The sequence below is a fragment of the Pipistrellus hanaki genome, assembly GCF_964339955.1.
Source record: "Pipistrellus hanaki genome assembly, chromosome: 1".
In the NCBI taxonomy this organism is placed as follows: Eukaryota; Metazoa; Chordata; class Mammalia; order Chiroptera; family Vespertilionidae; genus Pipistrellus; species Pipistrellus hanaki.
The window spans coordinates 80,491,008-80,517,782 of NC_140503.1; the positions used below are offsets into that span (position 1 = coordinate 80,491,008).

Below are 26,775 nucleotides of genomic sequence, written 5' to 3' on the forward strand. Positions count from 1 at the left end.
TGATTAGATCATCGGCCACTGGCAAATGATTGAATCTCCAGCCTCTCTCTTCTCCAGAGGTTGGGGGGTCTCCGACTCTCTCACTTATTGTGAGGTTCCCATACATATGTGTGTATTAAATTTGTGTTAATAGCATTGGCAAAAGCAACAACTGCATCTAATGTTTTAGAGTTTTACAAGTCCTTTTCCTTTTAAGAGGCTGCCTAATGCTTAAAGGTGATTATTAGCAAGTTGGGGGTGGGGTGAGAAGTAGGAACACTCATTAGTGTTCCCTGAGTCCAGGTCCACATACTCCTGACCCTGGGCACCGTTCGAAGCTGACTGGGTGATGCAGCCAAATGAGTCTGAGTGACAGAGACTAGATACTCAACCAAAGAATAGGTGGATGGAGCACATCCAGTCACAGTTTAGAAGAATCAAAACTGTGTACTCCGAAAATGGAACAATCCTAAAGCAGGATAAATAACTCTGGAAATACATTAATAGTACTATATTAACATATCCAGCTGACAAAGCCAATGTGCGTTAAAGAGGTTCATGTTTTTATTTTTGTCTGAGGTTAGTGCTCATGCTGACTGCAATAAGGAAAAAGAAATGAGCTTGAGACGTGCATCCTGTACCTGATTCCAGGAGTCTAGAGTGAGACTCTGCGAAGATAACATAAAAACACAACACATTCAGGAAATCAGTTAATTAAGTGTCCTGCTTTACCTAGATCAGTGGTTTTTTTTCCCTTATTGCAGTCAGCATGAGAACTAACCTCAGACAAAAATAAAAACATTCCAGTGTAACTTTTATTTTATCTCAAAACTCAGTGTCTCTATGAATAGCTTCTGTGAAGCATGATAATGAGCGTTTGAAAGAAAAAACGAAGAGGGAGAAATATGGACACTTAGTGATGCCTAACAATTCTCTCCACCTCGATTTTATAACATGTGCTTTGTAGAAGGCAGGCTTGTTCAGTTTGGCTAGGATTATGCTTTGGTTTCTCACTTGCTTTTGAAGAAGTAAACAGAGCACAGAAAGACTACATATTTAGGCGTGGGTTTGATTTGCTTAATGATAAGAATGCTTCTCTAACTGTACACATGATGATGCTCTTGCTTGGAAAGAACAATTTCTTCTTAAGAAAAGAGAGAGAACTTGGCTCTGTCAGCTGGGTATGTTAATATAGGACTATTAATGTATTTCCAGAGTTATTTATCCTGCTTTAGGACTGTTCCGTTTTCGGGGTATATAGTCTTGATTCTTCTACACTGTGACTGGATGTGCTCCGTCCACCCATTCTTTCCCATAGCGATCCTTGTTTTGGCAACTGTCTCCTCTTCCTCAGCTCACGTATCACTGCTTGTTCACAGAAGCCTGCCTATAACTGTACAGGCCTGGAGCTTACACATTAGCTTCCCGAAAGGGACAGCCCAGCAGCCCTCTCTCTGTAAGCGATTTAGGCCACTGAGGGTGTTTGAAGCTGGTGCCTATGGACCTGTGCTGGTCTCTAGCTTGTTTGGCCACGAGAAGAGAACCCGAGGGGGGAGAGGAGGAGGAGCCAGGCGTTTAATCCTGAAGGACTTTTAGGGACAAAAGCATTTACAGTGAGTACAGTCGGCAGATTCCCGGCTTTTCTATCCTTCTATTTAAGAGAGAAAACCACAAGCAAAGGGAGAAAGGGTGGGCAGCTCTGAGGCTGTGTAGCTGCATTTTCTGCCTGCTAGCTTGGTAGAGGAACCCTCTCCTGATTTTAAATGTGTTGTGTTCAAATAGAACGTATTCTGCTAATGTCAGGCTTCGACTCACCACCTGTGGACTGTCAGGGAGCTAGCAGAACCAGTCCTTGTTAGGAAGCAATCCATGGTATGTTTCTTCTGTTTCTATAAAAGATAATAAATAGAGTGTCATTGGAAAACCTTTTACATAGATTAAAGCAAAATAATATTCTTTAAAATCCTTACTGTTTTCAGCTTTTACACTTTAAATGTTGAATCTTCTCTGGATTTGTGGAAAGGAAAGGATCTGATCTATGTTATTTTTAACAGTCGCTGGGATAAAAGTGGTATTATCTCTAATGCTGGAAAGGTGGCCACAGATAAGCATTTGATGGGGGAACGCGGGGGAGGCAGAGGCCACTGGGTGCTGGTTGATCTGTCCTCTCACGGCTCTGGAGTCAGAATTGTAACTGGGTGGGTACCTGTAACACTCAAATCAGTGCTTTCATTTGCATCTTCAGGAGCTGTTGTCTACCGACCTTTTCTTCTCCTTTTTTAATTTCTCTAGCAAGGAGTCTTATTGCAAGATGCCTGATAAAGGAAGAATACAAAATTTATAGTAGAAGAACATGTAGACTTGTGCTGAATTTTCTACTATTTGTTTGCATTCAATTGGAAGAATTAATTTGATAGGAAGAATTAATTCTCATGCTTGAATAGTCGTGAGAAGGGCAGGGAACATATACACAAAGGTATTACTGTAAGCCTTCAAAATGTGAAACAGTTTTCCTTTAAATTATAAACTTTATATTTTAAATCAGATGTGACTTTGTAAAAATCAGAAATAGAGTTTGGTTATCTGAGGGTAGTCATTTAAAAATGAACTGCTAGAATTAATAATTACATGTTTATAGTAATTATTTTCCATGAAAATTGGTAGCTAATCAAACATATGCCACTTCCCAGGTTTGCTATGCTATTATGAGACACATGGTATTTTTTATCCCCAGTGGCAAAGTTATATGTTATGGAAAGTAAATAGACAGAAGCTAAAATAAAACTCGAGTAAAATGCTTTACTTTTCTGGGTTAAGAAGATTCTCTTGTTTACAGTTTGATCAGTTAAATATAGAAACATCGCATGCAGGTTGAAATTTTTTAAAGCAGGAAAATTTTGATTTGGCAGCTTGAATGTAGGGTTTATTTGTGATTTACTCATTTGAGATGCACACACAGCTATGGCTTTATTTAATATTATTTTATTGTTATCTATATAATCACATCCGTTTGTGTTGTCAGTCTTAAATTGCAAGCTCTCAGAGAGGATAATCTCCCATATTTGCTCCTCCGGAAAGAATTAGCAACACTTACTGTGTAAATAATGATTTACAAAATGTGTTTGCATGGTGACAATTTCTCTCTTTCCACTAAGTAGGGCACATCTAGTGATGCTGTTTGTGTGCTTTGGTAAAATGGAAGGCCATTGCTTAGTAGCTACACAGCTCTCGGTACAGGCTGGTTACTTGCAGTAGTTTGGTTATTTCTGGATAAATAGATTTTTAGTGACAGATGGAATCTTACAGATCATGGAGGCCAATTTTGTCGTTTTACAAATAAGGAAAGTAGGACCCAGAAATGTGGAGCATCTTACCCTAAATTGCACAAAACTGCACTGTGCTTGCTTGGTGCACAGCCTGCTGATATTTATAGAAATGTATGTTGGGACATAAATTGCACTGAGCCAGTTCTTTGGCATGTTCTTTAGTTTACAGTATGATGTATGTTCCAGAGAAGGCACAGCTTGATTTAGGAGTTTCAGAGAAAACACAGTGACCAGGCATCATGTATCAGCTATGCAGGGCTCTAGGGGCAAGTGGGTGTGGGTGTGACTTAAAGAGTTCATTGTACACCGCCCTGGCATTCAGTTTTCTTGTTTGGACGAATCTGTGTGTGTGTTTTTTTGAAAAGGGAACCACTGTGACATCAGTGTCCCCGCTGCTTACCCCCCAGTTCTGTGACCTTCCATTAGAAACCTTTTTTAATAACTTTTGTGTATCAGGTTCCCTCTCTGTGGTGGTGATTCTAAGCAGATCCCCCAGAGGGCAGGGATTGATTAAAAATTAAAAATGGCTTTTGGGAAATCAGAATCTGTTTTAGGCTAGGGTATAGTTTTGTAAGAAGTAGTGTGGTAGCTTATTCTTCTTGAAGTTTTATCCCTTCAGTGAAATTTTGATGTCTTCTAATTAAAAATAGCCAGGTATTACTATGTTATTTTAAAAAGGTATTTAAAAATGTGGGGTGTAGATTTCTTCCTCTTATACTCAGGCGGAGGAAGCTGTTGAATCGAAGCCTAAAAGGCAAGTGCCATTCTCAAAGGTGGGTCCCAAAGCAATAAACCTACTTTATGACGTAATATTTTATTATACTTATAACAAATAACTTTGCTTTCAAAAATTTATCTGTAAACCTCCTTATCATTTAATTTAAAAATATGATGCTCAATAAGTTAGGTAGGGGCAGCATAGTATAGAATTAGAAAATTTTAGAAGCATGACTTAGGAATAACTTATTTTTATTTTATTTATTAAAAATTTTTATTGACTTTAGAGAGAGAGAAACATCAATGTGAGAGAAACATCATTTGGATGCCTCCTGCATACCCCAATGATCAGGCTTGCAACCCAGCATCCTTCTGGTGCACAGGACGATGATCAACCAACTGAGCTACACTGGCCAGGGCAGCAGTAACTTATTTTTAAGGCTTTTGTTAATTCAACAGTATTTTAATTACCTGTGCCAATTCCTGTATGGAAAATTACACGTTCCTAGTCAAATTGGGATCTTTCTTTACTTCCTTCCCCCATTTTTGTAGGTAAAATATTTTATAAAGAATTTTTATTGATTTTTAGATAGAGAGGAAGGGAAGAGGGAGCGAGAGTAAAAATGAGAGAGAGAGAGAGAGAGAGAGAGAGAGAGAGAGAGAGAGAGAGAGAGAGAAATATTGATGTAAGAAAAACATTTGTCCACTTACCTGGGACGGAGTCTGCACCCTGGGCATGTGCTTTCACCCAGAATTGAACTGACAACCCTTCATGCCCAATCAACTGAGCCACACCAGCCAGAGTCGTTAAATAATTTTTTGTTGATATTAAGTGAATATTCAGAATCTAAAGACACATGGGCTACTTTCTGATAATCACATTTAATTTTATATTTCATCTTTAGATGAAAGGCGCTATAAAGTGACTTGAATGTGTTGAACCAGAAAAAGTCTTTTAAAAGAATATGAAACCCATTGCCTTGAGTAAAAGAAGCTCCTGAAATTAAAAATAATGTCTATTTAAAATGTTTAGTGTACGGGGGCTCCAGTGGCGCAATCGGTTAGCGCTCGGTACTTATAAAATGTTTAGTGTACAAGGCCAAAAGGTTATTTTATAATACGTTGGTAATTTATCTTTTACATTGCTAGATAATTTATCTTATCAACTTTATCTTAAAAAGTAACCTTACCTTATTATGTCCTACACTTAAATTCTTTTTCATGTTTTTGATTAAGATTTTAATGTTATATGTTTAAGAGCAATTTATTACTCTTGAATTCCAGGCCTCAAAATTTCAGCATGACCAAATACTAATTTCATTTAGGTTGAGAGTTAGTTAATCTCATGATTTATACTTTTCAGGAAAGTAAATGTTTAGAATTACTACATGATGTCTATTTATCTAACAAATCATAGAAAGGAACAGCCTTCTCTGAATTCAGCACACTATTTCCACCAACTCAAACATGTTCCCTCTCTTGTTATCCCATGACTTGAATATACTGGTTTCAGTAATCCAAATGATGTTTGGATGCTTGTAGAAAAGCCCCAAACATTCATGCGGCTTAAACAAGACAGAAGGTTGTCTTTCTCAGAATCAAAGAAGTCCAGGGCAGCAGCCCAGCAGTTCCTCGTTATCATGTGGGATCTGTGTTCCTACCACTTTGCTCTGCCATCCTCTACCTGACATACTCAGAGGCATCTTCTGATCTGAGAAGCACCTGGAAGTCCATGTTACAGGCTAGGACCATGGCCCCTTGTGTGTGGCTCTTCCACAAAATACCATGGCCTGGGCAAGTCTATTTTGAAGAAGTGATGTTAGAAGAAGTTTAAGTTTAAAAATTTTGGCTCTCAAAAGAAATTTCAGTCGTACTGCTGAAATGTGGCTCTGTGACTAATGAGTTTGCCGACCCCTGGGCTAGGAGAAGGGGGAAAGCCGAAGGGCAAAACGGGGGCCCTCCTAATGGAGTCAGCTCCTTTTAAGCAGCTTTCCCAGACTCTCCACGCAGGAGTTCTACTTACAGCTCATTGGTCAGAACTTAGCCACTTGGCCACACCTAGCTATGATGGAGATAGGGAATGCACTTTTAAATTCTTGGCAGGAATAGGCACAGCTGAAAACCAGGATGTTGTTACTAAGGAATGAGGAGAGAATCGATGCTGGGGTAGGCAATACCACATGGTTTTGTGTTCCTATTATATGCTGGGTCTTGGGGCTACTACGTAGAAACTTAAAACACCTCTTTCTGTTTTTGCTATGAGTTATGGTTTCTTAATTTAGAAATCTGGCTAAATTTAGAAACCCTGTTTCTTCTGTGAAGTATCATTTCTTTATTTGGCAATCTTGTCTGACTCTCCTGCTTTCTTCTTTCCTCTTGCCTTTCAGCTGTTTTGGAAAGAAGTAAGATTTAGACTTCTCCATGTTAACCATGAGTGTGACACTATCCCCCCTGAGGTCACAGGACCTGGATCCCATGGCTACTGATGCTTCACCCATGGCCATCAACTTGACACCCACCTTGGAGCAGGGTGAGGGGGTAGAGGCGGCGAAGGATATGGATTCTGACCAGCAGTATGAAAAGCCACCCCCATTGCATACCGGGGCCGACTGGAAGATTGTCCTTCACTTACCCGAAATCGAGACCTGGCTCCGGATGACCTCAGAGAGGGTCCGAGACCTAACCCACTCAGTCCAGCAGGATTCAGACAGCAAGCATGTGGATGTGCATCTAGTTCAACTAAAGGTAAGGGAGGTTTCTGGGCACAGGTCCATTCCAGATGGAAGACTGAAAAGGCTTTGGCACAGAGAGCCCAAGTTCTGTCATTCTCAGTGAGAAAACGTCTCAGAAGGAAACTGGGAGAACCGGTTTGAAAGCATTATCTTTGTAGATACGCATGGAAGAATCCTCTCCTGATTTTACTTCATGGGCTGAGTGTCTAGAATAAAATTGACCTTAGGGGATAATGCAGAAAAGTGGGGAGAATAAAAATATTACAAAAGATTTAATAAATACTCTCACAGGTAAAATCTCAAACTGAGCTGTGGCTGTGAGTGTGTGCCTGTGATGATCTTCTGATGAGCTGATGCTACCGCTGTTGGGTACAGCGGGTCCTGGCGCAATAAGGAAGGGAAGTGCTCTCTTTTGGGGATGAGTTGCTTCATCCAGGCACAATTTATTGTGCAGGACAAATGTTCCTTTTTTCACAACTAGCCTAAAGTTCAGACATTGAAAAAATGTCTGGGGCTTTTAGAGGCCTTAACAAGCCTGACTGTTGATAACAATGAAATGATGGTGCTAGTAAAGAGTGTTATAATAGAGATTTTGACTTAGGGACCCCAAAACACAGTGAATTTCGCCCTGCCATAGCCATTCCTCTCTTCCAGGTCCCTGAGCAAAATGTGTGTTCCGGTCAATGACTAGCAAAGCAAGGCAGCTTTATAACTAATCAGGGCACTGGACCCAGACCCCAATGTAAATTTCCGGTCAGTTACAAGAGATCTTAAAGGGAATTCTTTTATTATACCTAAGACAGTTCATCCTAAATGATTTTGAAACCAAGGACCAGCTGGCTGACATGACTCAGTGGTTGAGCCTTGACCTATGAACCAGGAGGCCGCAGTTCAGTTCCCAGTCAGGGCACCTGCCTGGGTTGTGGTCTCGAATCTCAGTGTGGGGCATGCAGGAGGCAGCGGATCAGTGATTATTTCTCATCACTGATGTTCTGCTCTCTCTCTCTCTCTCTCTCTCTCTCTCTCTCTCTCTCTCTCTCTCTCTCTCCCCACCCCCTCTCCCCCCTTCCTCTCTGAAATCAGTAAAAATATATTTAAAAAACAAAACAAAAGCAAAGACCAAACAGATTCTCGACTCTTAACACTCAATGTCTTGTGCAGCCATCAGAATGAGAGGAAAGATGCACAGTTAAAGAGAAAGCATGTTTCTCAAAGCTTAAGTCCGGCTCAGCTTTCTCAGGCTGGTCCAGGGGATTCTGGACCCTGCTGCCACAGGAAAGAGTGTCCAAGAGAGGAAAGGAGGGGCTGGGGAGAGAGAGCAAACAAAAGAGCCAGAATGCCAAGCTGCCTGGGCTCTTCCAGGTTCTTGAAAAGGAGACAGCACTAAAGGGTAACAGAAATGGCTAGGAACCAGCTTCGGTGGAATGCAGGCCTGGCTGCTCTCCCGCTGGCAGCAGGGAGGAATGTCTCAGCCCCCGGAACACAGCTCCTGGAGTTAAAGGGGCAGCTCCGCAGCAGCGTGGGGTGGGGTGAAAGGGAAGTCTGGGGCTCCACTTCTCCCCTCTCCTCTGCTTCCTCTAAGGCTACCCTTCCGTGTGGTTCCCATAAGTAAATGCAGGGTTGGGTTTTTAAGAAAAATTGACTGTTGCTCTCTAAAATCTTCCAGATTTATACAGAAAAAGTGGTAGATGATAAAGGAGAATGGGGAGAAAAATGGAAATCTCTTTAAAAGACTCCATTAAAAATGCTGTTAAGGTCTCCTAGAAACATTAATGTGTGGATTTACTTCATTTACTTACTTCAATAATACTGAAGTGAAAATGAAAACTTTTATTCCAAGTAGGAATGTAAAGTTTTTGTGAAAGCAACCAAGGTTATGTTCAGTGTTTGAGAAATCACCTCTCCGCGATTTGCTTATCTTCTCACATTGGAATTACCTGTCATCTTCTTGCCTCAGTAGAAAGCACCCTACACCTGCCTCTCCTCAGCTCTGTCCCACAGTATGTCTGTCTCCTCTGCTGATAAAAAAGCCCCAGGAATGTAGGAAGTCAAGGTAATAATTGCCTAGTGGTAGTTAATGACTTAAAGGGATAAATTGAAATCATTTCATGTTAATTTAATTCTAGAGTTTCTATTAATGCTTTTTTGATGTTTATTTCATCAAGTGATTTTGCAACCATCATTCTCTTATAATGTTCTCAAATATTCTGTAAGAATAGAGTACAAAGTCATCAACTCTGGTCATTGAGTTTGGTCTCCTGATCTGCTTAAAGTTTACCCTGTATTTGTGTAATAGTTCTTTATATAACCAAATAAGCACTATGCACGTTTTAAAAGATATATTTTTATTGATTCCAGAGAGGAAAGGAGAGGGAGAGACAGATAGAAACATCAATGAGAGAGAAAAGTGGTCCATCAGCTGCCTCATGCATGCCCCTTACTGGGGATTGAGCAGCAACCTGGGCATGTGCCCTGAAGGAAATCAAACCATGACCTTCCACGATGCTCCACCACTGAGCCGCACCAGCGGGGCATTTAAAAAAAGGACTTTAAGTACCTGTCAGTTTTTCAGATTTCCACAGTGATCCACAAGAAAAAGGGGGAATTGGGCACAGTGTTTTATATATGGGAACACAACAAAACAACCTATTGAAGCAGCTCTTAGTTGAGGTAAATGGCAAAGCAGAGGGGCAGGCCCAGCTTGGCTCCCTCTGCCTTCATGAATTTCTCAATTTCCTAATTTACAATAAAAAACAACTGTCACAGGGATGGAAATACCATGACTTTAAGGGTCCATTTTGGTGCAGATAATCTCTAAATGTGTAGATTCTCTCCAGTATTCTCCCATGAGCCCCACCCAGCTGCCTAATTGATATTTCTGCTCTGTCTCCAGTGAGCATCCCAAACATGATATGCCCATCAACAAGCTCTTAATCCCCTCCCCCATATCTCCCCCGCTCAGTCTCCCCAGTTTCAGTAAAAGTCACCACTCTTTGCCAAGCCAAAGCACGATTCCTCGCCCTATATGTATGTGTATGTATATGTATATGTATATGTATATGTATATGTATATGTATATGTATATGTCTGTTAACAAGTTCTGGCTGTTCTTTTCCAAAACGTGCCCTGAAGCCATTCCTTCTCCCCGGCACTGCTGCTGCTGCCCCTGCCTTCTCTTCTGAGAAACCCCCGCCTCCGCCCAGCAAGGTCACTGAGCCCCTCTGCCACCCTGCAGTTCATTCTCCACATGGTAGCCAAGGGATCTATTAAAGATGTAAATCAGGTCATGTCAGGCCCTTGCTTCCTGTTAGCTTACAGTAAATCCCACATCTCTTTCTGTGGCTCTGCCTGTGCCAGCTTCTCTAGCCGTGTTTCCTGTTACTTTCCCATTATGCATAAAGCTCCAGGCATATTGGAAATTCCAAAGAAATGTTAGGCTTGTTCTTGCCTCATAGCATTTCCTGCTCCCTCTACCTGGGCACTCTCTTTCTCTGTCTTTGCCTGGCAGGTTCTGGATCGTCATCAGACAGTGAGCCAGAGGTGCAGACAGGTTCAGGCACGTGGAGGCACAAGCCTCGGAGAGGTTTAGGAGGAGGTGGGTCCTTTGCTGTGTCTGGTGAAGAGCAAGAACAGGAAGGAGCCCACCCTTACCTAACTTGTCTACATTCCTCACATGCCCTTTCACATCGCTTGCTCTGTCTAAATCATCATGGCCTTCTCTGCCATTGTGTTGAGACTTAACTTAAAAAAATTACTTAAAAAACGCTGTTAAAAAACAAAACAAAATTCAACCGAGTCAATTTAAAGATCCATTTGCCTTTATTCAATGATTCATGAATCAAGCAGAAAGGCAGGAGGGCAGGGAAAGAGTGGCTTCTTTCAGGTGAGGGCGTCTCATTTTAGGGGGTAAAAGGGGTCTAAGCAGGTGGATTGCCTCGCTAGTGCTGATCAGGAAATTCCCGACTGACTGACTAAGATTACATTCCTGAGAAGCTACAACTGCAATGAGGTTAGGTCTCAGTTTGGTGACGTGGGACTTAGCGCAAATGACTCCTTTTGGACCAGTTGTCTTTTTATTTATTTATTTTTAACATTTTGGAAAATGCTTAGAGTCAGCCTCTGGTTTTATATTAAATGTGATTTTTCTCAATGTAGCTATTTCTGATATGTCTTCTTAAAAGATGCATCCCCCTTTCCAGCAATTAACTTGCTTATTTTGTATGATGGTCCTTATCACTAGTTGCAGTTATCTTGTTTGCTTATTTGGGTTAGCCTCAAGAGTCTCACATGTTTAATTCTCCACTGTATCTCTGTTGCTTAGGACAAAGGCCTTGCTTGGTGTGGGCTCAGTTGGGTAGATGAGTCCAAGTTTGTAGGTCAGTGCCTTCTTTCCCATATACATACAGGCTTGCACCTGATGTCACATGAGGAAGGCTGCTTGGTGAGGACTGAATTAGGGCAAAGGCGTCAGATGAATTAAGACCCACGTGCTTGGGAGCATTACTGTCCCTCTGGGAGGGTCTGTGGGTGGTCCTGAAGTCTCGGAGATGTTGCCTGGGGAGTCTGCCTGGAAGATTCTGTTCTTCTTTCTGTAGGTGGCTGCTCTCCTCATTTCTGTGTGACTCCTTCTTTAGTGAGGGTTTCAGTCCGTAAGTGTACTCTTAGGCCTTCTAGACCTGGAGCCACTCTTTGTCTTTAAAGGTATCTTTATCTTCTTGGTCATTGTGCTGATCTTAAACTTTATTTATCAGAGACTGCTCTTATCAATCTCATTTCCAGGTTCTTAGGGGAAGTTTTATTGTAACCCCCAGGATGAACTACAAACCGCTATTATAATATTCCCATGTTAGGGGAGAAGAGGAGTGATTGTTCTGGAGAGTGAATGAAAACATCTAACCTTAAGATTAAAATATGGAAACAATGCAATATATTATACCATGTCTTTTTTTCCATTTTTTAAACTGAAAATGTAATCCACATATTTTGCTTACGCTCCCAGATACTCTTTAGTGAGAAGTATGAGAAGCCAGCGGAACTGTTTTTAGGAACTCTGCCTCTCCCCGTCCCTGTCCTCCTCCGGATTCAGACGCTGTGCTGTGCAGGAAAGTCAGACCAGGACCCTTAACAGAGTTTGACCTTAACTGAGACTTCTGATCTGGATGAATGGATTTAGGTTCTAAATAAGCAAATTAGGCACCCACCTCTGCATACTGATTAACAGTCTTCTTGGAGAAAATATTATTTGTATCCTAGAAACATGATAGCAAGAAAGCGGTGATGCGTAGGCTAGTTAGCATAAGCTAGATGCTGTGGCTGGGTGGCAAAGAGAAGTGAGTTAGCTGGAATCAGCTCCCCGAACAATCCCCTTTAGATACATTTTATTCTCAGCTATCTCCAGGTGAAATTTGTGTCACTCCTTTGATTTTGGCCTGATCCTCAAAATTAGAACCTGGGGTTCACATGGGGTCTGGATGGTTTGCTGGGAAAAGGCTTGAATTCTCTCCTCAGCAGGGGTTGGCACTTCAGAGGTGCCTGCCGGACTGCAGATGGTGGAAGTCTTGTGATGGTGGAGCTCTTAGGAGAGGATTCATCCTCACCATGAGGCGAGGAGCCTGCCCCTGCTCAGGAGGGAGGAGAGGGCATGGTGGTTTGTGGAAAAGTGTGTTCCCAGCCGGGGAGCCCATCCTGAGCAGCCACCCCCAGGGCAGCGTGGGAAAGCAGTGAGGGGAAAGGGCTGTGGGAGTGACGGGGAGGACCTGTCTCAGCTGACTCTCCTCTTGGCTTCTCCCTCCCCTTGTTCAGCGGGTGCAGGGAAAGTGTACTCTGCCTCCCACGGTCGCAGTGTCATAGCTGAGCTCTGCCTGAGGTGGCAGAGATGTGGAGCCCGGGTCTGCTGGCTGCGACGGCGAGCAAGTCAAGGTTGATTCTTGGGCACATCTACAATGCCCTAGGAGTCTGGGGAATTCTTGATAAAGGGAATTCTGAGTGGAACTAAACTCCAAACATCAGTAGTTTTGGGAGTGGAGAATTCTGAACCTGAGACATTCAGTATATACCATCTTTGAGTGGTTTCTTAGCTTAGCATCTTAAGCTAAGTAAGCACCAGTTTAAGTTTGACGACAAAATACCTTTGTTTTGGGGGAAGTATAAATATATTTTTCTTTCTACCCTTTAGACTGTTATTTGTCAAGAAGTACATCTCAACCAATTAGTAAGTTGTGAAATCAATTTAGTGAATTAAAGAGTTAAAGCAATGAAATAGAATTGCATGAAGTAAAGATAAATACTACTTTGTGAAATGTCATTGTGTAAAATTTATGCCTTTCTCTGAGTCAAGGCCAGAATACAGAATAGTTTGATAGGTACTGCTTTAGACCACTCTCAACTTTCCTCAATATTTTTGATATGTACTTAAACTTTGGAAAATATTGCGGAAGTAAATGTAGCCTGGTGCAAATTTTTTTCAGCATCATTGCTCTTTGTTTATTTCATCCCAAGTAGGAATGTGAGGGTTTTGAAGAGGGGATGTGAATGAAATCTGGGGTCCTTTTGAGTAGATGTATTACATAATAGCTATCCTAAACTGGGGAGATAACTTGTTTTTTTTTCCGTTTTTTTTTTCTGTCTCTTCATTATTTGCTGCTATTTTATCACTCTCCCCCGTCAAAATTCTACATCTCAAAAGAGGGAAAACGTGATATAATTAAAATGAAATGGTACAGATGTGTGAATTACTAGTATCCCAACATGGACTTGGGTATAGCAGGAGATGAACAACTTTAATGAAGAAATGTTAACAAATCAGTTGATTTCTAGATATGGTATGCATATAGCAACAGTTGTAGTACTCATCTTTGGCTACACAATAAAATCTGAGAAGCTTTAAAATAAAAAACCCCACACACATTTTTCAGGCCATGTTCCAGACTAACTACATCAGAATCTGGGCTTGCATCTAGGCAGCAGGACTTTTAAAGACTCCTCACGTGATTCCAGTGGAGTTAGAGCTGACAACCCTGGCGGGAGGTGTTTCTGAGCAGAGGGCTTTTGGATACATCTTGCCTGTCCCATGCATTCTCCCTTATCTCCAAAAAGACAGCCATGGATTTATTTAGGAGTAAGGACTCTTCCATGACTCTGAACTCTTCAGTTTTTAAGGGGCCTCATAAAGTCAGTAAAAACAATGGGAGGGAGGGAGATAAGTCCATGCCAGTCACTAAATCATACATTTTAATGTACTATCTTATGTTATTCTCTTAAAATGTTTTATATATAAAAGAAAAACCAAATCCAGATAGAGTAAATGTTTCTGTCGCACTTAATTCTCACAACGTTTTGAACTGGAAATTATTTTACAGAGGGGTCCGGGCACAGGGCTGCCTGCCTGTAGTTGTTGCATGTGAATAGCACCTCTTGAGGTTGTGCAGTGCCCCACCCGCACAGCTTCCTAAGGCCGCCTGGTCCAGGCAGGGAGAGAGCCTGAGAGCATGTGCTTGGAATATGAAAGACAGACGGCCTCTTTCTCTGGAGCCACGGAAGGATGAATGACATATATCACTGAGCTTAGTGGAGACTTTTTGAAGGACCATAAATACTTTGAATGCCTCGGAGGAGTCTGGGCTTGATCCAGTGATCGTAAAACATCTGCAAACGAAGAAATACATGGTAAAAACCCGTGCCTTGGGATGAGTTTGCGGGCATGTGCACGTGATCTGGGAAAGGGAGAGCGTGAGACAGTAAAGAGGATGGATGTTCAGTAAATGGAATGGAGTGTCTGGGCTTGGGTGGTGGATATGGGAAGAAAGGAAAAGTCCATCAGCCCAAGGAGCTGATGCAATCCCAGAGAGGCACAGGGACGTCAGAGCCCACTGGTTCTCTGTGGCCTGATTTGCTGTCATCAGGCTCTAGCTGAGCTGGTATGTCTACTGTTCCTTGGTGTGAGGGCTGAGGGCTGTATTTTTAAATAAATGTGAGTAGAACAAAAGGGAACAGAATAGAAATTGCTCCTGTGCTCATTTTAGCAGTGTGGCTTTTCAGTGTAAGCTGCTTCTGTTGTTCTGTGACATCTTAATGCACAAATTTTCCTCATTATTTGAATGAGGCAAATATGCCAAATGCATCACTAAATGGAAAGGGACATGTGAGATGAACATGAAATGTAATCTGCTCCTTTCCCGAAGAAGAGGGAAGGGGGAGCGTGCCCACTGGAGGGTTCACATGGAGGGACACTGGCCTTAGCAGGCAAATTATGAAGAAAATCTTCAGTGTTCCTTGCAGTTTCCCCTCTTTCCAGAGACCTATTAATTTCCATCCACAGACCCGATAAAGCAGTTCAGAAAATAGTTGTAACAATGGCTGTAGCTCCAACTTTTACCTCTGCGGGGAATGAATGTTATCATGCTGATCATCTCTGTAATGGAGGGAGTCATGCATTAGTAACAAGATGGGGAGAGATTCCTGCAAATAACTGCATAGAAAGCTCCTCCTTTATTCATAGGTATGTACCCCATCCTGGAAATCTCTGTAATTGTGGGGAGAGAGTCCTTCAAATAACCACGTAAAAAGAGACTTCCTTTATGTGTAGGTCTATGGCCCATCCTGGAAATAACTAGGAGTGAAATGTTGTTTTTAAAAAACATTTTAACTCAGTGTTTACCTCCCTTAGCCTCCAGCTGCCCACCCAGATAAAGTCTAACTGCCTGGGCACAGCCTATAATTACCTTCACAATCTGGACCCGGCTGGCTTATTGTTTCTTCTGTTTCCTTTCCTGTACCTCTAAATAGCGGGTCCTTTCAGAAATCCATCCCTTAGAACATGGTTTCCCTCTCCCTGGGAAATCACCTCACTCCTCGCCCCAAACTTCTCTCTCGGAAAATTGCTACACATCCCTGAATCATAGCAAAAAATGTCACCTACCTGGTGAAACCATCTTTTAAGACCAATCTGATCAATCCTTCTATGGGTTCTCCCTTACAGCAGCATGGTGGTGGACACAGCATTTAATCTGAGTTATTATTACTCTAGCTATTATGAGAAATCTTGTTTTTTGGGGTTTTTTTTCCTCCTATTCCATAACTGTGTAACTCTATTGATCCACTGGTATGATTTCAAAATCAGGACAGAAGAAAACAATCAGCATACAAAACATTTTCTCTGATTATTTTGTTGAACAATTGCAAGTCTATATACCCAGACCTGTGAATAATTAGCAGGTCTTTTTTAGGTAAAGTTAGTTCCCACACCTCTGCTGGAAATCCGAGGGCATGCATTTTTTTAACTTTGTTTGACCTTTGACAGGACATCCTGGATACTTTGTACTTTAGAGATATGACTTGGGTGGATCCTCACCTCAAAACTCTGCAATTCCAAAAATAATGTACTAATGAACATTCAGAGGTAAACCCTGTTGATAATGAAAACTTGATGTCATTAAAGAATTGTTATTGCAAGGAGATATAATATATTCAAAGATGATGAAGTATTTTCATTATTTGAGTTTTATGTACTATATCTTATAGACAAATGTAGGATTTATATAAGGATATATAGATAACTCATTATTGTTGCAAAAACTATTTATTAAACACCCTTTGTGGACTTGATGATTTGCTGGGTTCTATTTAAAAGTGTTGTTTAATCTAGTAGTTCTCCCTAGAATTTTTTGGATTCTGGTCTTATACATTGAGTAATGAGCTTGTAAATCATAATTAATCTAAACTCTGCATGGATTAGTACAGTAGCTACATTTTTTTTTTTTTTTGCTTATGATGACATACTTTCCATTTTTTCTCTCTTTTCTGCTTGTGATCTATATGTAACTCTTCTTAATTAGTTATAAACCTGAGGTATCTGTTTTTAAAATATTTCTTTTTAAACTTTCATAAATAAAGTTTTAGATGTGCAAAATATATTATGTTAGAAAAGTGGTAAATTTTCTTAGGTTTTAAAAATGTTTAGGATTAGCTTTTCCTACAGTTTACAAGCAATTATTTTTTTCTGTCACAGGATCATAAATAAGAATAAATATTTCATGACTGTTTAATGTGGTTATCCTAAAATTTAGTACATCCTTTAAAATGCAGCTCCATAAATGTGTTGCAGGTTTCCAGAACAAATTTATTAGAGCTCACAGCACAAGAACATGCTCTTATTTAATAGAATTTTATGGTCTCTGCTTTTATTTTAAAAAGCAAATGCAGTATATTGTATTCCTTATAAAAATTAGGTTCTGCCGAAACTGGTTTGGCTCAGTGGTAGAGCGTTGGTCTGCGGACTGAAAGGTCTCAGGTTCGATTCCTGTCAAGGGCATGTACATTGGTTGCGGCACATCCCCGGTAGGGGGTGTGCAAGAGGCAGCTGGTCGATGTTTCTCTCTCATAGACGTTTCTAGCTCTCTATCCCTCTCTCCTCCTCTCTGTAAAAAAATCAATAATATATATTAGGTTCTTTTGTTTATTTTATTTTGGTCTTTTATTGATATTTTTGTATACTTATTAGTCAAAGATAATAAAAAAAGATCTTATGCCGAATTGAAGCTATTTAAGAAGATGATGATATTTTTCTTACATCATGACCCCAGCTAGACATTACAGCACAAATCCTGAACTCTCTGCTCTTCTAGTCCACATCTGACTTAAAGCTATTATCCCCGGCTCAGCACATAGCTCCTCTCTCTGCTGCAGAGCCGTCCTGGGTGCTCTTCCCCGCACTCTGAGATAGCACCCGCTCTCCTGACCCGTCATTTAGCTCCAGACTTTGCTATCTTGCATTCTTCTTTGCTTTTTCATATGTTGTTTTCTGATGTTTTCAAAGAAGTCTAAAAGCTTTTTTAAGGGAAACTTTCCCCACTTCTTTTTTGAAAAACATTTTTGGTCAGCTGGTTGACTGAATCCTCACATGGCCATTTTTTACTGTTCCTTCTGCTCTAAGTGGCATTAGCATGCCAGGGAAACCATAACTTCCCAAGGATAGTCCAGTGAAATAATAAAATGTATTTACAAGCATTTTTAAACTAATATAATTGTTCACAGAAGTTTGGTGTTAGGGCTTGGCCAAAACAAGCAGAATTTTTCTGGAATTAACTCAGAGCAAAATTTGACATTTTCCTAATAAGAACGAGGTGATGAGTAACCTTCATTAAGTTCCTTTAAGACAATAGACTCCAGTTAGTATAATCCAAAGTCTGGGCCAAATTAAATCTCTAAGTTCTATGAACGTTTTAAAATCACTAATTCTTCTAAATTGTTAGTGTAACACATTTTTATGTTTGAGAGAAGTGCAGTTATGAATCCAATTCCATCTTGGACTACTTGGCGGCTTCATATCAATTTACATCCACTCTACGCCCACGTGAGAGCTGGTATGGAAATGTGCTCGCCCATGACATTCTAACAGCTTCTCTGGTAGGAGTCTTGATTCTAAAGGTTAAAACAGGTACACCAATATATTTAAATAAGTCATAAATCCTTCCATGCACGCTGCCTTTTCTGTAGTAGGAGAGCATCAGGGGAAGAACCAGAAATGAAATACACTCACATTTTGATTAATGATGCTTGGTCCTCTTGCAAGGGAGGATAAACATCTATAAATCAGACAAGGCTGAGCTTTTCCTTTGTAAGTTGGATAACAACAGTACCTCAATGGCAGCTTCTCAATTGCTTGGAAGAGGATCAAAATCCGGTGTCCAAGTTCTGTCGTTAACCTTATGATGTGGCAACACCTCCCTTTTCGGGGTCTCAGCTTCCTCATTTGTAAAATGAGGGGCCTGTGGGGCTCCTCCTAGCCCTGACGTTTTGTGAAGATAACCAGGCACACCCTGACCAAACCATAAATTCTGCCAAGTATGTGGCGCTTTCTGCGTCGGGAAGAGGACCCTTCCTCGTAGAGCTCCCCAGTCTGTTACTCTGCTAATAATAATACCAACCAGCGACCTAGTAATTAGGCTTGCTTTCCTCTGAATGGTTAGCATGCATTATCTCAGTTAATCTGTACCTAGACATCTGTTGAGAGACTTGAGTCACGGAGAGGTTACGATTCTGGGCACATAGCTAGAAAGTGGTGGAGCTAGGAGAGAAAACTAGGTCTTTCTAATCCTCAAATCTGTGATAACTTTTTTTAGATTAGACATTTCTCTGAGAATATGATGAAAACTGTAAACCATCTTCTCAAGGTACTGTACACGCATGGCCATGATATTTTGCATACTGCTTCAAGAGACACTCTGAAATTCATTCTCTGAGATTCCAAGTTAACTCTTGCAGTATATCCTATATTATACTGCTTTTTCAGTATTTTTTTTTTTTTATGATTTCAAAATGGGAAAATTCTAAGAGAGAGAGAGAGAGAGAGAGAGAGAGAGAGAGAGAGAGAGAGAGAGAGAGAGGTTGGAAATGCATACCTTATTCCACAGTCTTACGTTTAATAGAAAATAGTTAGCTGGATTTTTGTTTGTGTTTGGTTTCTTCACATTCATGACTGTCAGAGGTTTTGGGGAGCCGCCAAGCCCCAGGTAGATGGTGAGATTGCAGGAGAGCTCTTCACCTTGAAAAATTAACTTTCCAGTCTGCTTTTTAATACCGGAATTTGTCTCTCCTCCACAGGGTTTTCTTTCTATAATCAGAGATAAAGCGTTACAAAAACCTGTCATTGGGAGAAGCAATGCGTGGGCTTACATTCACATCAAGAACACCAGAGGCTTTCTTAAAAAAGGGTTTCTGATGGAAGAGAGAGCTCGGGGCCCCTGAAAGGCAGATGGAAGGGAAAGGCTTCAGAAAGAGGCCCTGCCAGCAAACCCTAGGTTTTTACTTCAAGGCTGAGGACTGATGACATGATTCAAGCAGAAGAAACTAGATTCTAAGCATGTTGGTCATAACGCCTAAAACACCTAAAGGTATTTTTAAAACTGGATAAGTCTGTCTCCTAGAGTTTATAGGGCATATGAGAATGTCCCAGTCTGTTTTCTTTTCTTTTCTTTTTAAAAGAAGTATTGACAATCATTTATAAATTAGAACATAAAGTCCTTTAACAGATTTGGCAAAAACTAGTCTTGTAACGTAGGTGTGGTTTGCTTATTCATGTTTGACAAGCAAAAAGAACATGGCATTATTTACATGAGGTTCAAATAAAATTCATTATAAGTGAGATTGGATATTACATGAGGAAAGGAAAAAATAAAAAGTATGTGAGTACAGGAGTACCAGCTATTGAACTTATCTTTATTACTGAAAACTTTTTTTTTAAAGAAAATAATATTCCTGCAACAAAGCATAGATAATTCTTTAGAACTTAAAGAAAGATGGACAACTTATTTTAAAGGGTTCATGGAAATCATGCTTTTAGCCTGATAATGAAAAAATTTTTATGGGTGAGGAATCTGCCTCCTCTTGGCCAATGAAAATAAATAACATGACCAATATTTGGCAAACACTTTCACTATTGAATGCGTTTTCAAAAGTTGTATTTTCAATCACCTCTTTTTTGATGGTGGTTCATTTAGTGCCTCAGACTTCAGAAGCACATTGGGAATAAGGAAAGATTGATGCTTTATTACTATCAACCAGCATATAATGCTGGAATGGGAGTTCTGTGACAGTCAGTTGTCATCCTGATCCTCATGCCTCTCCCTGCCACATTCCTGCCTGCCCAGTGCCAGAAGTGAGGCAAAGTGGGAAGCCCCCAGGATGTGAAGACACCAGGCCTGGTTCTGATCCTGTCTCTTACTAGAAATTAGACACCAAGCAAAATAAAGTAATTTCTACAAGTCTTATTTCCTTAGCTGAAATATGTACATCTAACGGCTATTGCAAAAAATAAAGTCAGATCATTCTTTAGAAAAACTTGTAAATCTCTCAGGTGCTACATAAATGTTGGTAGTTCTGCTTTTGATTATAATTTCTCAGTCCACACACTGCTTGCTTTGTGACTGTGGCAGAGTGAGCTGCCAAGTGTGTGTATGTATATGTGTTAGATTTGTGGCAACTGTATATGCTGCCAATCATAATACACTCTTCTATGATTTGCTGTTGGCCATTAAAACACAATAAAATATAGCCTTAAATGACAAGGCTTGCAAGGAGTAGGACATTGTTACTTAAAAGAATAAAATAAACAAATTTGATTTTATATCATGCAAAAAATATTCTACTGTGTGTTACTATACTTTCTCCCCATTTCAAGTGCATAGTATGGAACATACCTACATCTTTCTCAGATTAAGGGTACTGCAGCTGTTGAAGTCATCACTTAAAACATTTTCACAAAATAGAGCAATGTAGATTTAGATGTAGAAAGAAAGTTATGTTCAAGTTTCCTCTTTTTTAAATATTCTTTTTTGGGTTTTGTATTTCTCCTAAAAAGTGGGGTAAGAGGAGGAACCCGTTAATTGATGATCTTGGTTAATTATAGTTTTACGGTGAAGAGTGCTCCAGTTTGGGCCAGTTCTGTCTTTAAGAAGGCCTCTTTAGATCCCAAATATAGAAACAAGTCTTTTATATGAATTTGTTTATTATATCTTGTTTAAATAGCAAAGTATTAAGAAAAACACAAGTGGAAAAGTGGTTTCATTATTATATTTCATCTATCTAATAATCTGGTAGTGGAAAAAGTTACTTGACTTGGGGGAAAATGTTTGTTTGTTTTTTAATTTGCAAATAGATTGGAGTTTGGAAATACCTGTGAACCAAAATCCCTTCTGCTTTGTGCAGGTCTAAAAGTCAAATTAGCCTTCAGCTAATTTGCCTGATTCTCTAAGACTAAATTTTATACTGGCTGGATATAGGAAAATAAGATATTTTGTAGCTTCAGGGTATGTTATAGAATCAAAACTTTTAAGTAGAAAATATGAGCTTTCTAATCTCTCACAAATCCAGTCAGTGAAGTGAGTAACTTATCCTTTCAAAAAATCTTGCCCTGCTTTCAGTACTCCAGCTTCTATTTTCTGCATCCTTCCATTTATCAGTCTTTCTTTCTGGTCAATTCTGCAGAGCTAGCACAAAGGTTATAGCTTTCTTGGCGTAAAGCTATTTATTTGCTAGTGTGTGAACCAGCATTTAGGAAACTTGTGAAATTAGCATTTTTATGCCCAGGTAAGGAAACCAGGCTGTAGGCATAGCAGTTCCATAGAGAAACCTTTTTTTTGACTAATTTATTCCTGTATCTTCTGGTTGTCTCCTAAGCACAAGAGAGTTGATATTTAAATATAATATTCAATACTTTTTATGTGATAGAGTAACACATGGTCATAAAATAAATACTGATGTCTATTGTGCTGTCCAATATGGTACCCACTGGCCACATATAGATATTTATGGATTAAACTAATTAAAATTAAATAAAACTAACAGAAAGTTCAGTTCCTTAGTTTCACTAGTCACATTTTAAGTGTAGTTAGTGGCAACTGTATTTGACAGCACAGAAGAAGACTTCTATAACTGCACAAGTTCTATTGGACAGTGCTGATTGTTGTTTTAGCCTGTACTTCCTCCACCCCTCTTCTTATGGCTATATTTCCAGTAAATTAACTGTAGCTCTGCATTATCATTTATAATAATAATCCACACCTGAATATGCCTTAATTTATTTGCCTAGTCTGCTAACAGACATATAGGTAGCTTCTATTTTTTTTCTCTATTATGAAAAGTATGAATCCGCGCACCGGTGGGGTCCCTCAACCTGGTCTGGAGGCATCGGGCTGAAACCATCTCTCCTTCCAGACTGTGAGAGGGTGCAGGCCAGGCCAAGGGACCCGACTGGTGCAAATCTGTGCACCAGGTCTCAAGTATGCATATAAGGTCTTTGGTTAATCTCTTTCCGCCCTCCTTCCACCCCCCTTCCCTCTGAGATTCATCAGTCTGCTCCATGTTTCCATGCCTGTGGTTTCTGCTCCTGCATTGAGTGTCTGCCCCTGTTGGTCAGTGCATGTCATAGCTATCGGATGATTGGCTGGTCAGCTGGTCACTTAGGCTTTTATATATAGAGATGGTAATTATTATATTTGAGCATATATATTTTTGTACTTGTCTAAATTATTTAATATTAAAATTGTTTGGTCCAAGGCTATGCATGTCTTACATTTTGGTACATATTTCAGAGCTGCCTTCCAGATACTGTGTCAATAAACATTTCCTTGGTTGATTGTGAAAGGGCATTTATATCTGGAGCCTCTTTAATTCTCATTTAATTTTTCTATTCATAATAGGAATAATACTATTATTTACCTTACTGAGTAATTAGTAGAAATTAAGTAATAATTGTGACTACTTTAAACAAATAAAAGGAAAGTTGCTACTGTCATGTATGATATTCGTGTTAAACTACCTATTGGTTGTAAGGATAGATGTCAGAGACCGTTAATCCTCTGTGATTTAGTTTAACACCCAAAATAAGGAATAATGGTGGTGGCAGTTGTGGAAAAAAGATGACTTTGAAGACTTCATCATGGGAAAGGAACCTCTGGCTTCAGAAATATCATTTATTGTTGTAGGTATAAATAAATCAATATAAAGATAGGATTTTTTTATACAAGGACATTTAGAGAAGTGGGATAATTTTGTTTTAAAATTAGAATGGAGTGAAACCTGAGAGATCATCCAGCCCTACCCCTTATTCTACAAATGAGAAAGCAGAGGTCCAGAGAAGTTAAACGAGTGCACATACCTAACAGGTCTAGACCCCAGCCTTCTGATCGCCATCCAGCATCCTTTCCTCTACATCCCACAGCTCTAAGTGACACAATCAGGATGTGGCAGGATCTGCACTATCCCTCAGATGGAGTTCAAACCATTGCTGCAATTCAGTTTGATAACTACTATTTATCTAGAAGTTTATTCTTGAAATAAATGGTTATATAGGCGAACTGAGTCATTCGAAAGGCAAGCTGTCAAATGCTTATTAGCTATTTGAACTTCCTGTAGTGATAATAGGATTTTTCAAACTGACTCATTAAGCCAAATTAAAAATCACATTTGTTTTTCATGCACGGCATCCAAGTTTGACGGCATTCCTTAGAAAGGAATTGTTTGTTGAAGCTCTCAAAGTTTCTAATATCTTTAGCTCATTTCTGAAACATAACATAATACCCTAATATACTGTTTGACTTTCCATAAGAAACCTTTCCTTCAAGTTTTCCAGAAGATTGTCATCAGTCTGCAAACCACCCTGGTGGCCACTTCCTCCCCATTCTGTCTGAACATGCCTTCCAAGTGCTTTCCCTGAGTATCTGTGCTGTTGCCTGCCTCAAGATCTCTCTTTTTACTGGCATTTTTGAATGTTTAATAGCTGCTGGCAAAAGTAACTTAGAGAAATTATGGTTGATGGCCCTCCTCCTATTTGCATCTGGGTGTTCTAAGAAACTGTAAGAACTCTTAACTTTAGAAAGGGCTGACCCCTCTCCACAGATTCCTATATTACAGGGCTCTCCAACATGGCAACACCTAATCTTGCACCTGCTGACATAAAGCAGTAGAGAGTGAGGTGACAATGTAAGGACCAGTGGTTTGTAGGAGCAGACCAATCTATAATAATAAAAGCGTAATATGCTAATTAGACCAGATGTTTTTCCAGATGACCTTTGGACGAAGCTAGGGCTGCAAGGGAAGCCAGTGCCAACAGCTGGGGGAAGGAAAGCCTACTTCTGCACGAATTTCATGCATCAGGCCTCTCGTACAGAGATAAATTATAGTGAAAACTTAATTTTTACATGAGATGAAAAGATATGGGTAATATATATTTTTAGGTGTTTAGAGAATTATTTTATCTCACATTTCTCTTTTGCTATATATGTAGTTAAAAAAATGCATATAATTATACATTTTGAGCAGATACGTTTATTTTTCCCAACATCAATGCTTCTTTATAATGACTTGTTTTCTTTCTTTTATTCATTTAAAAGTGTGTTCGTACATATTTATTGAATATATAACAATTTGAATAGTGTGTTTTTCTTGAACATGTAACAATTGAATGTTGTGGATATGAGACTTATCCATTGAAATAACGTCTCTGTGTATCTGCCAAGTTGTTTTAAAGCATGGTTTACTTAAAATCCCAAGAAGTCCTTCCTTAAAAATAAAATTGCTTGTTTTTTTCTTTTTGTTGAAACAAAATTGGTTTATTCCAAAATTTGCCTTTGTGATGGTGATGCTAGGGGGAAAAATAGTGAGCCTTATAGTTGCTGTCCACTTATCTCCTTCAGAGCAACTGATCTGTTTTTATCAGTGTTGTCTTATTTTTAAATATATAACATTTGTAACTGCCTGACGCCTACTTTGGAAATACATGAAGGAACTATAAATCCCAAATAAATGACTGATTGTCCATCTGCTTAGATAAAATGAGTTGGTGTGGGAAGATGATTGATTGGTCAGTGTTCTGGAGTGGCCACTTTGATGACAGTGAGGGATAATAAAGGAATTTTGTTATAATCTTTACCTCATTTTTTTTTAAGGGCTGAAGTTGGTCCTTTGTTTTGTTTGTTTGCGTTGTAAGGTATTTTTGTTTCTGCTTTTTTAGTGATGGAGAAGCAGATGTAGAAAAGAACAGGTATACATACATTTCAAATTTAAAAATGATTAAGAAATAATATTTTAAGATGTAATAAATGCATGAGAATATTTTATTAAAAAGTGTGTACAGTAATAGTGCTAAGGCTGATAGGAAATTGGTCTAAACATTATCACAATACTTTATATGAAAAGAACATTCATTATAGTTTTATTTTAATGCAGAGCAGTCTTTAAATGTAATACAGTGCCATTGTATTTAATGCAGTAAATCCTTCCAAGTGAAGAAAAGAGTAGAAATATTGTCTTTAGTTCATAAAAATGTAGTTCAATTTTGACTTCAAAAAGAACAAAAAGTAGAGATAAAAATTCTTTTTACAAACCTAAAATGCAGAGTAAAAAGCTATAATGCTATGTAAATAAATCACCAAATACAACTATTTTCAGAAATAAATATGCAAGATTTTTTTGTTTTATTATCAAATAATAAAAATATGTAGCTGATACCAACCCTTATAAAAATAATTATGCTTTCAAATTGAGAAAAAAGCAACACAATTTTGGTGAATGTGAAATCTAAATTAATAAACCTTAGATCATGATTTTATAATGGTTTGTCAAATGGTTGGGTCAAAATATCTATTTCAAAATAGGTATCTTAAATTATCATGTATTTGTGATACATGATAATTATGACAATAATAAGCAGGCCTGGTCATTACCAGAGAACTGGATCATTTCCATGGGACTCAAATATAACTCTTAGTGGACTTGGTACTTCTTTAGTAATAATAATTATGTGCATTTTAATCAAAGAAAGATATTATTTTACACAAGAGGAAGGAAAAATACATATTAAGAGATATAAATTTAATATGAAAAAAATCAATGATCTTCAACATGTGATATCCAAATAAATGATAGTCTTCAAGCTATTTTGGAAATTTCAAAAAGGCTAATAGAAAATATTTATCCATGATATGTTTTCACAGACTGACATTTTTTATTGCCTTCTGTCTGAAATTCTATCCAGCCCATAAGGTAACTAACAGCTATTATCTCATATTGGTTAGGGAACTCTGAGAAGCCGTTGCATTCATCATTGAATAAATGGGAAAATGGAAAAATAATCATTTCCAAGTAAATTTAGCTTGTTCAACAGCACAGTCTTTCAAAACATGGAGCTTATGGTAAGAAAGGGTTGGATATAGTGATAGAGCTAACAAAAGAGGTTTCTTGGAGAAGGCAAGGTTGAAGAACCACTGAATTAATATACCAAATAGGGCTTTATCATCTACTAAGTAGAGCCTGAGGAAATTCAGTGTAAAAAAGGGATGTTTTGATTTAGTGGGGAGAGGAAGGGCTTGGAGTCTCCCAGGGGAATGGGCCGTTTTTAGCAATATCAGGTGAGATCATGATGATTTTATCAGTGTCACAGTTTGGCCTTCAAATGACCCTAGAGCTATTTGATCCTGGCAGCTCAAAATTAGAAACCTGCCTTGGCTGAGAGTTTTGTAATAGAG

General features: G+C 39.2%; 1 protein-coding gene across 7 annotated transcripts in view; it reads left to right on the plus strand.

The window, feature by feature from the left end:
• The window catches only part of AKAP6 (A-kinase anchoring protein 6), a 456,973-nt gene that overhangs the window by 90,510 nt on the left and 339,688 nt on the right, over positions 1-26,775 (plus strand). For 6 of the 7 annotated variants that reach the window (XM_084874316.1, XM_084874310.1, XM_084874315.1 and 3 more), the window contains exon 2: positions 6,410-6,767. In XM_084874316.1, coding sequence (XP_084730442.1) covers positions 6,444-6,767 — 324 coding nt within the window. In that variant the 5' untranslated portion in view covers positions 6,410-6,443. Of the gene's footprint in view, positions 1-1,576; positions 1,593-6,409; positions 6,768-26,775 lie in introns of those variants that run through there. The other variant, XM_084874314.1, reaches the window with a different exon arrangement.